Source organism: Trichosurus vulpecula, chromosome 9 (genome assembly GCF_011100635.1).
Source record: "Trichosurus vulpecula isolate mTriVul1 chromosome 9, mTriVul1.pri, whole genome shotgun sequence".
In the NCBI taxonomy this organism is placed as follows: Eukaryota; Metazoa; Chordata; class Mammalia; order Diprotodontia; family Phalangeridae; genus Trichosurus; species Trichosurus vulpecula.
The window spans coordinates 113,962,125-113,974,288 of record NC_050581.1 but is presented as its reverse complement, the minus strand read 5'-3'; the positions used below and the strand labels follow the sequence as shown (position 1 = coordinate 113,974,288).

General features: G+C 47.8%; 1 protein-coding gene across 1 annotated transcript in view; it reads left to right on the top strand.

Moving 5' to 3' along the window:
* Window positions 1–8,492, top strand: part of TMIE (transmembrane inner ear) — a 31,085-nt gene extending 22,593 nt beyond the window's left edge. Inside the window, exons 3-4 of the mRNA XM_036737519.1 lie at window positions 7,087–7,236; window positions 8,386–8,492. Of these exons, the coding sequence (XP_036593414.1) occupies window positions 7,087–7,236; window positions 8,386–8,492 (257 nt within the window). The remainder of the gene's footprint in view (window positions 1–7,086; window positions 7,237–8,385) is intronic.
* The last annotated feature ends 3,672 nt before the right edge of the window (window positions 8,493–12,164 follow it).

The following is a 12,164-nucleotide window of genomic DNA, read 5'->3' as shown; positions in this document are numbered from 1 at the left end:
CAGCAGTGTGTTACAGAGGGTAGAGGGCAGACCTTGGAGTCAGGAAGAGTCACTTAACCCCAAGTTCCGCCCTGAGAAATGCAGCCTCAATCCCACTGGGGTCCCTGCTGGGAACCAGTGTTCCTACCAACCCAGCAAGACTCTAGGTGGCCAAATGGGTGCTGCTCGATTCCGGCAAAGGGAATCTCCTTCTTCAGAGCTCCTTACACCAATGAAATCACCTTCTTAGGAGTTCCTTGCCCCATGAAATCCGTATCTTATATACTTTTATTTGTACACACTCCCCCTGATGGAATGTGAGCTGCGTGAGGGCAGGGACTCGTTTTATTTTTGTCTTTGCATTTCCAGCTCCTACCATAGCGCTTAGCCCCTTGTTGTCAATCTGTCCTTAGTTTTTGAAGAGGACCAGTGACATCACGGGGTGATGTCCCGACTAGTGCATGAATTGGATTTAAGTCAGGCGGAGTTGTACAAAGTCTGACTCCATCCTGGGGCTCCATCCTGGAGCTCTTTAGTGTCAGGGATAGAACAAGCCTGCCACTTTTTAGTTCAAGAGTCTCTTTCTGCTCTACCACCTCCTGTGGGCAGGGGACTGAGTCTGGGGAGAGGTCTATTGGGATTTCCCCAAGACCAAAAGTTGGACCCTGGAGCACCCAAAGAGTAAGGAATTCCAAGCAGGAGCAGAGAAGTGGGGGGGGGGCAGTGAGTGACCCTTCTGCACTCTGAGCTAAAGAAATCTGGGTGGCAGAGACCACGGGGTGCTGGGAGGATGAAGTCATTGGGTGCGTCCTCTTGGGGTGGGGGATGGCCCCATCCAGATGTGTGAGGCAGGGAAGGAAGCCAGGACCACATTCCCATCTGCCTTCCATGTGTCCCCTCTTGGCACCAGCTCCTCTGCTTTTCTCTCTGATGGTACCTTTGCACTAACCCTGGCTCCCTCCCTGGACCCCCTTATAGACCCTCCTCTCCATGCACTCCCTTGCCCCCTGGGGAAGAGAGTAGAGCTGGCAGGCAGGGAGGGGATCCTGTACTGCTGAGTCTTGCATTCCCCCCTGAGGTGCCACGCTTCCTTCAAATGTGTTTCACAACACGGTACTATTAGACAAACCGTCTCAGGCCTCCGTGCGGCCCTGCAGGCTCTCAGTGAGCCCCAAAGAAGGAGAAAGAGAATCACGTCTCTTTGCTTCCTCTGCCCTCCTCTTCCCCAGAGACAGCCCGGCTCCCTAATAGCCTACTGCCTCCACGATGATAATAATAATAGCTTACATTTAGATGGCACTTAAAGGCTTACACAATGTTCTCCTAAGGAGTCCCCAGAGGAGAGGAGGGAGACTATCATTACTCACATTTTGTAAGTCAGGGAACTGAGGACCAGAGGCTAAATGACCTGCCCTAGGAAGTGTCAGAGCTGGGATTCAAACCTAGGTCCTTGGGTCCGATGGTCAAAGAATCGCAGAATTGGAGAATCGGGGCGGGGGACGGGACCTGAGAAGCCCTCTAGTTCCATCCCTATATGAAAGGAATCCCCATTATAACACACCCAACACAGCGCTATCCAGCTGCTTCTTGGAGGCCTCCCAGGACAGGGAGCTCACTTCCTACAGAGGCAGCCCATCCCATTCCACATTGGGACAGTTCTCGTTACTACGAAGCTTTTCTTGACATCGAACCTGAAGTTTCTTCCACCTGTTCCTTCTGGTTCTATCCTCTGGAGCCAGATAGGACAAATCTAATCCCTCTTCCGTTTTTCCTTGACACCACACTGCTTCATAAGGTAAGTGACTTTCCCAAGGTCACACAGTTGGCTCTGAGGGAACTGCTTATAGACTGAACATTTCAGGGATAGAGGAAACCCCTGACAGATGACCTTGCGTACCTCTAGGTAGTTGGGTGCCTCAGTGGTTAGAGCACTGGGCCTAGAGTTAGGAAGATCTGAGTTCAAATGTGACCCAGATACTTACTAGCTGTTTGGCCCTGAGCAAATTACTAAACTTCTCTATGCCTTGGTTTCTCTAACTGTAAAACGTGGATAATAATAACATGTACCTCCCAGGGGCTGTTGTAAGGATCCAATGAGATATTTGTAAAGGGCTTAGCACAGTATCTGGCATGCCGGGGGTCTCCCTAACCTGCTCTGCCCCCCTCCCAGATCATCCTCTCATCACCGTGAAGTATTTAATTCTCTGCTTGCATTTCCCACCCCTGCCCAGGGTATAAACCTATGTTGCCCCAGTAGAATCTCAGAATGCCAAGACAGGATTCGAGCCCAAGCTTCCTGACTCCACCCAAAGACACTTCTATTTCCACTAATGGTTCCCAGTTACATGTTTATTTGTGTGTCTTGGCGTCGCCCAGTGGACCTATCATCATTATGTAAATGAATGAAAAAAACATTTTTTTTGGAGGGGGGAAGGCAGGCCAATTGGGGTTAAGTGACCTACCCAAGTTCACACAACTAGTAAGTGTGACAAGTGTCCGAGGCTGGATTTGAACTCAGGTCCTCCTGACTTCAGGGCAGGAGCTCTACTCACTGCGCCACCTAGCTGCCCCCCAAAAGCATTTATTAACTGCTTATTATATGTCTAGTCCTACTGGGGATAGAAATCTAAAAGTGAAACCAGCCCCTGCCCTCAAGGAGCTTATATTCTAATAGGAGGAGACAACACATGTAGCAGAGTGATGGCCATACAAGGGTATTGTGAGAAATAATTCATTTGGATCCCTATTCTATTCCAATCAGTATTAATCAGTTTGAAATTTTACATTAATCACATAGGGATAGATAGGTTCTCATAGTGGGCATCAAACTTTAACGTAATGTTCACTACTTGTTTACCAAGTTATGAGGCTCACTTTGAGCAGCCACAAGAATGCTGACAAAGCCATCTCTATCCCATTTTGGTCAAATTCCACATCCAAGTCCATGCCTCTATGCTTTGGAAAGTCCCCCACTTTATTTTGTACCTCTGGACCATTCTCTCTTGTCCAACATGAGCAGGTTATGACCATCTTATGACCACTTAGTCAGTGGAGATGCCCCATGCTTCACCCAACCTGTGACCCCTCCCCCCCCACATGTCATTTTTTAGCCCTTAAGATCAAGGTCTATCCACCAATGAGAATCTATATTTTGCCATGCCTCTCTCGCAAATTTGGGTATCAAACCCTATAAAAACAAGGTCCTGGATGAAGGGGTCATCTCAGATCATGAGGAAGATCAGAGGTCCATTTCATCAGAGGGGACCACAGACCCTTTAATAAAGCGCCATCGGCTCTCTTGCTGTAGGCTGGACAATTTTAATCCCCACAGTATCTTGGTTGAGAAAGTTACAGGGTTGGGGAGTAGGGCCATAGGAGAGCAGCCTGACAGCCTTTGGGAGAGGAATGACAGAGATGGCTTAACTATGGATCTAGAACTAGAAATGGGGAGTGAGGGTATTTGGACGGTGACTGATTAGGGGTGACCTGAAGCTGAGTTGAAGTTTACTAGATGTGTGACTTTGGGAGAGCCATTTCCTCTCTTTGGGCCTCAGTTTCTTTATCTGCAAAATGGAACAATCTCTAAGACAATGGAATAATCTCTAAGATACCTTCCAGCTGAGAATTCTGTGTTCTAAGCTTCTTTCTAGCTCTGACCTTCTGTTTGTTGTAAGGTCCATGCTAGCCCCACCATTCTGGGATTCTTTTCAGTTTGCTTAGATATCCCAGAATTGGGGAAGACAATGGAGACACCAGATACTTTGCCTTCGTTCTCAGCCCCACCTAAGGCCTGTACCACTGGCTTGCTGTGATGAGCCTTATGCAGTCCTGGGGGTGGAGAAGAAGGACATACGAGGTCACCTGTCAAAGGCTGCCGCTAGCCTTGATATCATCAGCTCCCCCAGGGGAAAAAAATTGTGCCTTTTATTCTTCTAAAAACTAATTCAGACACGTCTCAAACAAATGTTAGTAAGGGAAGAAACAGAGTTAGTTTGTACACCCCTCCCCAGCCTGGCAACATCTGTATGAGACAGAGGCCAACATCTGCACGGGCTCCTTTGAAGCTTGCTAGCTCCCCAGGCTCCATGCGCAGTGGGTGTTGGCTCCTCCCTTCCCCTCAAGCACTGGAGGAATGGGGGTGGTCCTGAGACAGAGAAGCCGGGTGATGTTTTTAGCTCAAGAATAATAATCATGATGGTCAATCTTGGGTAATAATAACTCATATTTATACTTTGTTAAATGTCTATTAAATGAGTAACAACAACGGCCATTTCTATAGAGTATTAAGGTCTGCACAATATTTTACCTTTAACACGCCTGTGATTATTAGTATTATTATCTCTGTTTTATACATGGGGAAAGAGGCTCAGAAACAAGTGACTTGCCCAGGGTCATCCGGCTAATAAGTGGTTAGGGCTCAGGTTTTCCCAGCTGTCTTTTCGCAGCGTCACTCTGATTTTTCTAAGGACTGGGACATCCTTTCCTCTGTAGCCCCCATAAGGATGGGAAACTCAGTCTAGCAACCAGCCCTGTGCTGTTGGCCAAGGCAAACCCTCCAGTACTTGGGGAAGCATGGTATCAGAGGAGACTGGAGCCTCCGGGTGAAGGAGAATGTGTATGGGGAGAAAATGGCAATGGGGGAAATCTAGTCCCCTGGACCTTTCCTTGCTATAGTGGGATGTGTGTGTGCATAGAAATCTAAACTTTGGAGTGTGTAGCCCTGTGGCCTGGCTGCTGGGGGATAGGTGTCCAGATTTAGAAGTCATAATCTCCCTATTTCAGAGGTGACAGCAAGTAAGCTCCAAGGAAACCAAGGATTCCAGGTCATACTGTAAACCAATCTGAGGGTCGAGATGCAGCATCTAGCTTCCTCCACACCTTCCTCCTCTCTCCCTTCCCCAGAGACTCAAGGGGTCTACTAGTTTTTATTCATTCTGTCACTTGAGTCACGAATTCATGATGCATTTAATGATGGCAGCTTATACATTTGTACCTACCACTATATACACACCCTGGGTGTGCCCATTTTGACCAAAGCAACAAATCATTTCAATTGATTTCCCCCACAAACAGTCACTCTCCCAAACTGACCATGCCAATGGACACACTAGAATTCTGGAGCATAGAACTTTAGAACATAGAATGTTTAGAGCTAAGAGGCAGAACACTAGACGATCATATGTGTTAATGACATACTTGTGGGAATGCAAACACACTTTCATTTATTATCCCAGCAAGGATAAGGTGCCTAATGGCCCTTGTAATCCAAACACCGGTGTCCCTTTGGAAGGGACAAACTCCCCTTAATTTTTGTGTAATTGTTCTTCCGTCTCTGAGTGATGGGGCCCAAGTTGGGACAATACTATTAAATGTAGTTGGTTTGTCGGCATGTTGCCAATACATCAAGAAAGCAGAGGTTTGGAGCCTGTATAGGCAGGAGAAGGCAGGGGCCCGTGCATAGGAAGGGCCTGGCCCACCTGATTAAGCACTGGCCCCAAGTCCGCACCCTTAGACTATTGCCAGTCTCCATGTGGTATAGTGAAATGTAGCTTGGCTCGGGAGACAAAAGGCCTGGCTTTGCATCCCAGCTCTCCTACTTACTAGCTTGGTGACCCTTGGAAAGTTATTTCATTCTGAGTTCCCTCTTCTTTAAAATCATGGGGCTTGGATGAGATTAGCATTTCTCAAAGTGTCCTCTGGGGATCCCTTTCAGAGAGTCTGTGAGGTCAAAGCTATTTCCACAATAATACCAAGACCTTATTTGCCTACTAAAATACCCCTCCAACTATATATCTGTGCGAGGCCACATTTTCTTTATATAATTTAACCAAAACAACATATCGCAACAGATTGAACGCAGAAGCAGATATGAGAATCCAGCTGTCTTCTATTAAGACAGACATTAAAGAGATTTGCAAAAATATGTAAACAATGGCCAGTCTTCTTGGTATTTTTTTGGTTTTGAAAAATATGTTTAGTTTTCATAAACTATTTTATTTATATTAATATACAATGGGCTAGAATTTTATCAGTTTTGAGTTCTAATATGGTAAATATTATTAGACATAATCCAAACAAAAGCTCTTTGGAGTCCTCACTAATTTTTAAGAACATCCAAGGGTCCTCGATAATTTTTTCAGACTGTCAAGGGATCTCGGAACCAAAAAGTCTGAGAATTACCAGACTAGATAATCTTAAGCCCTTCCAGTTCTAAATCTTATAATCCTTTGAGGAGTGACAGGATTCTTAATTATTAATTCTGTTGCTGATTCCCCAAAATGTCTCCACCACACTACCCTGCCCCCACACCCTGAGCCCATGCCTTCAGTGGTTTTGTCTTAAAAGCTGAAGTTTCAATATCTGATTTTTAATAAGATCTGACTCTTCCAGCTCTCCCCCCATCCCTGCTCCCCAGGGCTGGTTCTGTGGCCCAGGCCCAGGCCTGGACAGGCTGTACTGGGTCCAGGACAACAAATTTCAGCCCTATTTGAGCCTGTGGGTTTTGGGGGCAGTTATAGCCAGGAAAGCAGGTGAGGGAGAGAGACTGCGCCACCCCCCAAAATCACAAATGTCCAGCAGCTGTACCTCTTAGACACAGGCACTCCAGATGTGGCCCTCGGTAGGAGGCCTAGGTTGAGTCACCTTCAAGGGCAAAGCCTGGACAGAAGCCAGTGGGAGAGAGAAGTAATAAAGAAGTCTTAACCACAATTTTAGGGAGCCCCCAGTCTGGCTTCAGAAAGCCTCTAGCTTGAGGGATAGTCAACCTCTGCCCTTAGGGACCCCTTGGACTGAAGGGGAAACTAGACACCGAGAAAAACAATGTAATGAGATACAACACAAGTTAAAATCTAACTTGTCTCTTGTTGAAATAACAGGCCTCAGGGACAGAAGCTCTGAATCGTACTAACCAGAGCCCCCAAGTCCTTCTATCCCTTGCTTGAGTTCTAGTCTCCCAGTGGTTCAACCCATTTCCTTCACCTGGGTCTGTGATGAGCCTGCCAAGTATGCAGGCAGAAAAAACCTGGTTCCTTCTCTATCCCTGGACTCCTGGCCTCTGGCCCAGCTCGTGGCCTGCTTCCATCTCTGTCTCTGTTCCCCTCCTTACAGTCATCACTCTATGCTGCGTCTTCAACTGCCGAGTGCCCCGGACCCGAAAGGAGATCGAGGCTCGCTACCTGCAGAGGAGGGCAGCTAAGATGTACACGGACAAACTAGAGACCGTGCCCCCGCTGACTGAGCTAACCGAAGTTCCTGGAGGTGAGTGAGGCTTTCCTTCTGGCCCAGACACCCCCAGCCCAAATTCCTGTCCCATGTCCCTTCCTCCCCAAAGTCCCTCTGCATCCCCAAGACTCTTCCACTCCAAAGTTCCACATCCCTAAAGTCTGCATTCCAAGTGCACCATTGCCACTAAATTCTTCTATAGCAAACCCCTTCATCACAAATTCCCATTAGGGTCGAGAACCCTGGGGGAAGATAGATAGCTGTGAAGGGAAGATCTGGTGTTTGCACAGCTGTCCACAATCATTGTCTTGATGCTGGTGATTGTGGATTGGCATGGCAGAACTTTTCTTCCCGCTAGTGTTTTTGTCACGTGTAGAGTGGTTACTGAGTGAGTGAAGCTGGGGATGGAGGGAGGGCCTGGGTGGTTCAGAAGAGGAGAGAGACCTAAGGAGCTCAGAGCTGAAATTGCAAAGAGCAGGGCCATAGTTCTCAGATGTGATTCGGAGGCTAGAAACACGCTCAAGAGGGACTGCTCGGGGCTCATCCTGTGTTCAGAGTGGGGGGGGGGCGGGAATCTTGAATCTATAGACCCATAGGACCACAGAGATCATCTTCCCTATCCCCCTCATTTTACAAATGAGGAAACTGAGTCTCAGAGAGTTGAAGTGATTTGTCTGTGATCAAGCTGCTAGAATGTATCAGTCAGATCTTCTTAACTCCGAGTCACGATGGGTTTGTGGGGAGAGGGAGAATGGGTCACAGGATTCTGAATCCTAGGACTAATCCCCACATCAGTATTTGGGGAGCTGTAATGACAAAACCCCAGCAAATGCCAGATAGATGACTGACTGAGACCTCTGTGGTGTCTGCGGAGAAAATGAGAATACAAAGCTCAGGCAAAAACCAATGGGATAAGAGCTTGGGCATGGCTACCAAGAGCAGCCAACGGCGCCGTGTTTGTGAGCTCAGTGGGTGACTTCATGTTGACTCCTTCAACTTTTCCGTCCCATAGTCTTGCTTCCTAAACCCTTCATAACAAGCTCTCCTCGGGCCTCCTTTACCTTGGTGCTCAGGGGCAGAGCTGACCTCCCTTACCACTAAGTCTTTCTGTTTCCTGGGGTTCCCCCCAAACCTCCACAGTGGTTTCTTCTCCCTTTGCTGACCTCTCTTCATTTTGTACTCTAGGCTCCTCTGACAGGCTGCCCCCTCTCTCGGGCCACACCCAGTCCCAGTCTCTTGGATCTCTGCCTGTGGTGAAGGAAGAGGATGAGATGACCCCACAGGGCAGCTAGCAGCTTGTCTCCTTTCCTCTCCTCCCCTCTCCTTCCCTACCTCTCCTGCTCCTGCTCCTCCTCCTCCTCCTCCTCCTCCTCCTCCTCCTCCTCCTCTTCCTCCTCCTCCTCCTCCTCCTCCTCCTCCTCTTCCTCCTCCTCCTCCTCCTCCTCCTCCTCCTCCTCCTCCTCCTCCTCCTCCTCCTCCTCTTCTTCTTCTTCTTCTTCTTCTTCTTCTTCTTCTTCTTCTCCTCCTCCTCCTCCTCCTCCTCCTCCTCCTTCTCCGCCTCCTCCTCTTCTTCTCTTTCTCCTCCTCCTCATCCTCTTCTTCTTCTCCTCCTCCTCCTCTTCCTCTCCTCCTCCTCCTTCTTCTTCTCCTTCTCCTCCTCCTCTTCTTCTTCTCCTCTCTCTCTCTCTCCCCCTCCCCTCTTTCTTCTTCCCTACTCCTCTCCCTGACTTCCAAGAAGACAGGACTTCTTCCCTTGTGATTAAGCAGCCAGCTGCTTCCACACCTTCCTCCTGGCCTTTCACTGTCCAGCTTGTCCATCTCTCCCAAGGCACATCTTGGTTGGGTGAAGGAAGAGAGTAGCAGGGAGACTCGAGTTACAAGTTAAAAGAACAACTCAGACTAGGACCCTGAACTTGGGGGTCTGTTGTCCAGGAAAAAAACTGGCTAGTTGGGACCAATAGTAAGAATTGGAGTGAGCAACATGGAGGGTGACTAAATTTCTCTCCCGCTTTGAGTTCAGAGGACCCTACTTCAAATTCTGAATTTGGACTAGGCAATGGAATCCCAAAGAAGCCACAGCATAACATTTTGGAGTTGGAAGGGAACCTGAGAGGTCATTGGATCATAAGGTCATGATTTTACAACTGGAAGGAACCTCGGAGGTCATCTGTTCCAGCTCCTTCATTTTGCAGATGGGGAATACTGAGGCCTAGAGAAGTTAAGTGTCTTCCCCAAACTCACACAGGTGCGAAGTCGAAAGCCAGAATTGAAACCTGAGGTCTCCACCTCAAAACCTACATTTTCAGATCATCTGTTCCAACCTCCTCGTCTGTAAAATGAGGATCCTGAGACCCAGATTTGTAATCTTGCCCGAGATTAGCAAACGACAGAGTCCAGATTTAAATTAAAGTTCTCTAACCTCATGTCCAGTGTTCTTTCTGCATCTGATTTGACCTTGAGAAAATAGGATTTTTCAGACAGTTCAAAAGACCTGAAATCAGCAAACCAATCCTATATAGAGCTGCCAAGATTAAAGCATCCTGATGTTTACCAAGTCAATGAAGGACATAGGGGGGAGAAGAGGAGAGGAAATTGATGAGGGGAGGTTAGGGGAAAAGGTGGAGAATGAGGCCACCTTGGAGTTATAGAATATGAACAGTGGATTTCAATTGAATCAGAGATTTCCAGAAGGGAAATGGAGTCTCCCATTGCTAGTGGTCTTCGAGAGGAGGATAGAGGATCACATTGGTGGGAACGTTGTAGAGGCGACACCTGGTCAGGTACAGATTAGCTTAGATCAGATTGTCTCTGAGGTCTAGGGTTCTATGGGCCAAGGAGTCAGATTTTTAGAGTTGGAAGGAGCTTTAAAACATAGAACGTGGAATGTTAGAGGTGGAAGGAAGGAACTTTAGCTATGTTGGATAGCTTTTAGCTAGCTGTTGTATATTAATTATGCATATTATGTAGTCTATATATATTAGTTATATGTTAGATAGTTTAACCTTTTATTGTATGGATTAAGAAACTGAGGCCCAGAGAGAACTTTCTAACTTCTAGGGAGTTGAGAGGGTTGAAAGGCAGAGGCCTCGGAAGACCCAGGAGGCTGTGGTTTTAGACTTGTAATATTGGCTTAGCCAGAGGCAGGAGACTGGATCAGATGACCTCCAGTAAAGACAGTCTTTGTTTCTTGTAGGAGAAAGACTAGAGAAGAGGGGCAGATATGAATGAAGGAATGGAAAGTAGATCTTATGATGAAGGGGGTAGAAGAATTAGGGAGGAGATGAGAAGGCTGAGGGATGATGGGATCATTGACAGATTCTGTGAAAAGTCTGTATGAGCCAGACACCCAGCCCTGGTTTCCTGTATCCCCGAACGGCAGATCAAGGGAGAGTGAGAAGGCCTTGAACTGAAGCAGAAGGCATTGTGATCAGACCCAAAGAAGGACTCGCTAGATGTGGGACTTCATAGGAAGGAGGTGATCTGTAGAGTCCTAGTTCTCAGAGACATTCAGAAAGAGACCATCTGTCCTGGGTGGCTCAGACAGCCTTCTATCCATCTCAAGAAGCTTTTACTAATGGCAGGCAGGGGGTAAGGGTCAGGGAAAGGTGGAGATAGTTGTAGTGAATAGGAAAGACCACTGTACTAGGAGTCAGAAAACCTGGGCCCTAGTCTCTAGTCCCTTTCATGCTGTGTGATTGGAATTGTAGTACTCACCTGGGTGACTTCATCTACCCGGGCCTCAGTTTACTCAAGGGGCAGCAAGATTCTGTGGTGAATAGAGTGCTGGGCCTGGAGTCAGAAGACCTAAGTTTAAATCTGACCTCAGACGCTTACTGTATGTGTCACCCTGGGCTAGTCACTTAAAGCACTGTTTGCCTCCATTTCCTCATCTGTAAAATGGATGTAGTAACAGCACCCACCTCCCAAGTTTGTTGTGAGGATCAAATGAGATAAGAATTGTAGGAAGCTTAGCACAGTGCCTGGCACACAGTAAGCACTATATGAATGTTAGTTATTATCATCTATAAGGCAAAAGGATTGAACCCTATGGCCTCCGGGGCCTCTCACCTCTATGATCCTACATTCCTATGACCTCCTTTCTCCGAGAATCAGTTCCTTCCTATTCAGAATATGGACAATGACAGCTGCCCTATATCTCCCGGGGTGGGGGGGCATGTGTGAGGCTCGAATGAGAACACAAGTGGGAAAGTGCTTTGGAAAACATAAAAGCATGAGAGAGAGAGACAGAGAAAGAGAGAGACAGAGAAAGAGAGAGAGTGTGTTATCAAGGGAGTTCCCAGTGGGCTCAGAGGGTGACCTGTCCAGTCCTTCATTCACCTCCTCTTCCCCATGTCCTCTTCTCTCCCTTCTGTTACCTTTCTCTCCCCAACAGGTGACAAAAAGAAGAAGAAGAAGGATACTGTGGACACGGTGGCCATCAAGGTAGAGGAGGATGAGAAGAAAGAGGGCAAGAAATGAAGGGCCTCCCTGACCCCCATGTACTTCACAGACTCAGAGAACGTCCAGAGGGGCTCGAGAAATTGCGGGCCCAACAGCCTCATTTGGCAGAGAGAGGAGGAGAAGGGACTTGGCCAAGGTCACGCTGCAAGTTGGCAGCAGAGACGAGCCTAGAACCCAGGCCTCCCGGCGTCTGGTCTGGAGGTCATTTCTAGGGCTCTCTTTCCGTTCCAAGAATCCTGCTTCTTCCACAGTTTGATGGCCCAAGCAAAGTGATCACGTGGGCCCAATTTCCTCCGTGTCCTTCCTTGTTCTATCTCCCAGACCCCCCCCAGACATTGTCCATTCCAGGACCTGCTCTGTTCTCCATTAGGGTGGGGGGCTTCCCAACTAAGCTGATTGTAGTAACTCCCATTTGCAGACCTCTTTAGGAATGACGAAGCGCTTTCTGTCACAGCCCAATAAGGGAGATCACCAGTCTTCCTACCCGAGGGGCAGTGTGCCAT